The sequence below is a fragment of the Penaeus chinensis genome, chromosome 29 (genome assembly GCF_019202785.1).
Source record: "Penaeus chinensis breed Huanghai No. 1 chromosome 29, ASM1920278v2, whole genome shotgun sequence".
In the NCBI taxonomy this organism is placed as follows: domain Eukaryota; kingdom Metazoa; phylum Arthropoda; class Malacostraca; order Decapoda; family Penaeidae; genus Penaeus; species Penaeus chinensis.
In genome coordinates, this window is record NC_061847.1 from 31474927 (window position 1) to 31480296 (window position 5370).

The 5370-nt window shown below is 38.9% G+C and overlaps 1 protein-coding gene across 1 annotated transcript; it reads right to left on the reverse strand.

Annotated features, from left to right (window-relative positions):
• Positions 1-1873: 1873 nt before the first annotated feature.
• On the reverse strand, positions 1874-3423 carry LOC125040692 (the record flags this gene model as incomplete). Its single annotated transcript, XM_047635380.1, is given in 2 exon segments — positions 1874-2934; positions 3174-3423. Coding segments are annotated over 2 exon segments (609 nt in total). The 3' UTR covers positions 1874-2525.
• Between the last annotated feature and the right edge of the window lie 1947 nt (positions 3424-5370).

Here is a 5370-nt window from a genome sequence, read left to right on the forward strand (position 1 = left end):
TTTGATATATGTATTTTTTATCCTTTTCGTATCAAACTATAAATTTCATCCGCCGTCCCTGAGACACTGAACGTAAGTGTTTATGAAAATCAATTATCTTTTTCTCTGCCCCAGTCATTTCTTACACGGGTTATTAAAAGTAGAGTCACACATTGGAGATACAAGTTTCAAACGTCGAGTTGAAATATAAAAAAGTCTACCCTTAAACAAAAAAAACTGGGACAGAAAACGGGTATTCTTCATCATCTACATAACTAAGGTAGTGCTAACTATTACCTAAGTCCAAAAGCTGGTCATATCATTAAAAGGCAACTTATTAAAACCTGTTAGACTGATAAGTTTAAACGCGGAGTAAAGTAAAATGCGATATCAAAAAAATAATAATAAGTATGATATATATATATATATATATATATATATATATATATACATACACATATATATAAGTATATATATATATATATATATATACATACACATATATATAAGTATATATATATATATATATATATATATATATATATATATATATATATAATACGTACATATGTATATATATACATATATATACATATATATATATATATATATATATATATATATATATATAGATAGATAGATAGATATAGATATGGAGTGTTAAATTGGTTGGGTGAGTCTGACCAACACCTACGATGCAAGAAAGAACTAGCAGTGTTAATGTCATTTGTACGGATGCGTTAATTTGTTTCTCTCTATTAAATGATAATATGTGCTCCTTCTTTGCCTAGCAAGGGATAATCATTATTTTACTTAAAACAAAATCCATTATATTCATTGCAGCATCAGTCATTATTCACAAATGAACTTGCATTGCTTCTCATTGATAAAGATAATTATAATAATAATATCAAATAGGGCGAAAACTGCAATGAATAAGTGAAAATACGCTAAAGATAATGATGATAATTGTAATGATGATAATTAAGTTTAGAATTTTAGGAACTATGGATAATCATCGTAATGATTCAGCCTTCATAAAAAATAATAATAATCTGGAATCTATCTAATAAAGATAAAAACATAAAGTGTACTTAAAATCGTATATATTCCCTCATTTGAGATTGTTAAACAAGCAAAACATAATGAAAGAAAATCAACAAAGCAATAGGCAATAATCATAAAAATGACAGCAATGAAAAAATAAAGATGAAAATAATGATGAAAATCTATTAAAATGAATAAATTAATAAGCTGCCATAAAAAAACAAAACAAAAAAAAAAACATGACACTAATAGTAAAAAGAACAATTATAAGGTGTATAGAAGCAGTGTCCCTGGTTATTTACCTGCAGTCTTTTACTTAAAGGGATTCTGTTTGGGTTTAGATCGTAAATTTGGTTCCAAGTGCTTATAAACGATAAATGTGGGCTTTCAAGTGTTTATAAATGATAAATTTGGGCTCTGAGCTTTTAGGAACGAGATGTTTGGGCTTAGAATGTAGAAATCATACATTTGAGTTTAGAATATTTATAAAATCATATAGTACGGTTTAGAATGCTTAGATGTAATTAGCAAAGCAAAAAAAAAAAAAAAAAAAAAAAAGGGAGAAAAGAAAAAAGAAAAGAAGAAAAGCAAGAAAGAAAATATCAAATACTTCTTTCTGTCTTGAACAACTAAAAATTCCCCTCCCCTGTATGTATAATTTCCTTTTCCGTCTATCCTGTTTGTCTTTTTCTTCTTCTACGAGTGTCTTTTACCTCCCGTTCCTTCCCTCTTCCCCCCTCCCTCCTTCCCCTTGCCCCTTACCCCTTGCCCCTTGCCCCTTGCCCCTTGCCACCCCAACCCAACTCAAAAAAATCTGAAGTGCGAGGCAAAGCAAAATGCGTCCAAGTTCAAATATGTCAGTTTTATTCATGAAGATATTAAATGCACTAGACGTCCTGTTCTTGCAAGAGTGACTTGAGTACAGGATATGCAGATACAGTTCCGTACATGATATATATGTATATATAATTTTCTTCTCTAATGTTAGTATGGGAAGCCTAAATAAGATGCTTTATTTCTATAAATACTTGGTGTATATGCTTTACATATACATATACATAGACATATATATATATATATATATATATATATATATATATATATATATATATATACGCTGTATATATTAACTATATAATGGCTAATTATGTATTACATTGTAGAGTACGTTCAACAGTATAATATTTGTGACTGTATCGGAATAAGCCTGTTTAAAATCAGCAAGAGATTTTTTGTCTTGCCAATCACTTCTCGAGAACTTCCTGGCGGACATCTTAGTATATTATGCGGAAAGATATTGTCGGCAGTGTGTCGGGATAGAGGGAGAGGAGAGGGAGAACGAGAGGGAGAGAGAGAGAGAGAGAGAGAGAGAGAGAGAGAGAGAGAGAGAGAGAGAGAGAGAGAGAGAGAGAGAGAGAGAGAGAGAGAGAGAGAGAGTTAGAAACGAGATTTAGATTTAAGTAAAGAGAAAGGCGAGTGTTTTTGTTTTGTTTTTGAGTTTAGTATGGCAACCTCAAGTAGTCGCTGGTGTCGCCGTTGTCAAGGTCCTGCTCGAACTCCTTCCTCTTGCTTAGCATCTGGGGGGCGGGGGAGCGACTGAGCCTGTTGGCGGCGACGGAGGAGGAGGAGGAGGAGCCGAGGACGCGAGGAGCGGCGGTGGACCTGACCAGGAGGCGCACGGGGTGGTTCTTGGGCACTTCCTCGACGTGGCTTTTGGAGGACGAGTGTTCGAGAGCGGAGGAGGAGATCGAGGAGGAGGAGGAGGAGGAGGCGTCTCCACGGGCGTCTTCGCGGGAGAAGGTCTCGTGGGTCTCCCTGGCCAAGCGGAGGAGGTCGGTGAGGCTGCCTTCGGGCATCTCGGCGGCCTCGTAGTAAGGGTCTGCCTCGCCGGGCACGCTGTTGTGGTCTCTGCGGGAGGGCGAAGGGCGCGTCAGTCGGTTCAGTTTGGAGGCGTTTCCTCTCGTTTAGTTATTTTATCTTCAAGTAGCAAGTTTTGTTAGTTTGATTTAGTTTTTTTTTTTTTTTTTGTGAAGGGGCAAGATTTATTTATTTATTTATCCATTTCTATTAATGTAAGTGTGCATTACCAAAAAAAAAAAAAAAAAGATAATAACAATAGCTTTGACATGCACTTAACGAGCGCTCACCTGACGGCGCGCTTGGCGGTGAAGAGCGTGAAGGAGCACCTGCAGCCGCCCACCATTCCGCTGAAGCCCGTCGTGCGGCAGAACATCTGACAGTCAAACCGCTTGGCGTGGGCGGCGGGCGGCGATGCCAGGAATATGAGCATGAGGGCGGCGAGGGCGGCGGCGGAGGCGCTGGAGGAGGATGGGCGTGAATACATCATCGGAGGGTGGGCGCGGCGGTGGTGGTGGAGGCTGTGTTGGAGAAGTCCTGCTGTGGGGGAGAGAGGGAGAAAAGGGAGGGTTAGGTGTTGTTGGGGGTGGGGGGGGTGGGGTGGGGGGTGATGATGAATAAAGAAATGGGAGGAGGAAGAGGCCAGATACTGAGTGAAAAGGGTGTGAAACGATTAGGATGAAGGGAGAGAGAGAGAGAGAGAGAGAGAGAGAGAAAGACAGAGAGAAAGAGAGAGAGAGAGAGAGAGAGAGAGAGAGAGAGACAAAGACCGAGAGAGAGAGAGAGAGAGAGAGAGAGAGAGAGAGAGAGAGAGAGAGAGAGAGAGAGAAAGACAGAAAGAGAGAGAGAGAGAGAGAGAGGGAGAGAGAGAGAGAGAGAGAGAGAGAACAGGTAAATCTATTTATGTATATATGCTTGTGTCCAAATAAATAGTGTTCTTTATATTTAGCAAAAAAGAAAAGAAAAATATTGGGCAGAGAAAAATAGATTACTGTACATCTATTGGTATTAAGGCATAATCGAAAAAGAAATACTCCATCCAATGCCTTTTATCAAAAATATGTAAACGTATACCTATATATACATATGTGTGTATTGTTGATGTTCACATAAACTATACATTAAAACTATTTATTCAAAATCATTTACTTGCGTCAAATCAGTTTATCAAAATTACTCAAATACAATCAACCATACGACATTTACATTGCAAGGAGCCAGACACAGCTTATTGTATCTCAATAATCTTAATTGATATTCACCAGAAATTCTAATCTTATGAACTTTTTAAAAACCAAAAAATATAATGTAGCAATAATGATAATGATAATGATAATAATAATAATAATAATAGTAATAATGATAATAATAATGATAATAATAATAATAATAATAATAATAATAGTTATAATAATAATAATAACAATAATCATAATAATGATAATAATAATAATAATAGTAATAATAATAATAATAATAAAATAAAAAAAAAAAATCATCTGTCAAATTATTTTCTCAAAAAATCCGAAAGCACAGATGAACGCAATCACCAAAAACACCTATAGAAAAGAATCGCTCCCATAGACACGAATTCCCTCTTCCATCCCCCTCCCCTCCCCCCTTCCCCTCCCCTAAAATACAGCACACATCAGATACAAAAGCATAGAGCGCAGGAACGCCGATATGTATCGAGAAACCTCAAACAGAAACAGATCAAACAGAGGCGTCGGCTGCCTCGCCCAATCATCAGCTGTCTGTCTCGCTGTTTGGTGACTGAGAGGTAATGTAGCCCTTTGGCGGGTGTCAGAAGCCCGGCGGGAGAGAGGGAGTGGTCGATACGAGGCGTTAAGGTGCTGCTCTGTTTCTTTCACTTGTTAGTTGAGTTTTCAAAATGTGTTCATTTAGCATTGGTTGGCTGGTTGATTTAGTTTTCCTGTTTTGGAAAAAAAAAAAAAGGTTTTGAAATGACTTCCTATCCCCTGTCTCTCTTTCCTTCCTCTCCTTATCCGCAACCTTACCCCCCCCCCCCCCATCGCTTCTATACCAACAACACCACCCTCACCCCTTTCTCCTTCCCCTCCCTCCCCTTTCCTCCACTTCCTCTGCCTTTCCCCCCTTTCCTCCTCTCCCGTTCCGCACTCTCCCCCTTCCCCCTCTCCTGTTCCCCCATCCCCCTTCCCTATTCCCTCTTCCCTTCGCCTCAACGACACCATCTGTTACCTACTTACCTAATGAAGGGAATCGCGTGGTCATCGGGAACTAACTCTACTCGGCGTCAAGATAAGGCTATCTCGTTTTCCCTTCTCTTGACAGGCAAATTGGGGCGATGATTTAATTTGTGGCGTCGAGGCAGACGCGACTCGAGTGCTTTGTGTATGTGTGGGTGGGAGAGGGTGAGTGGGCGGGGGAGAGAGGGCGGTGGGCGTAGGGGAGGAGGAGGAGGAGAGAGAGAGAGAGAGAGAGAGAGAGAGAGAGAGAGAGAGAGAG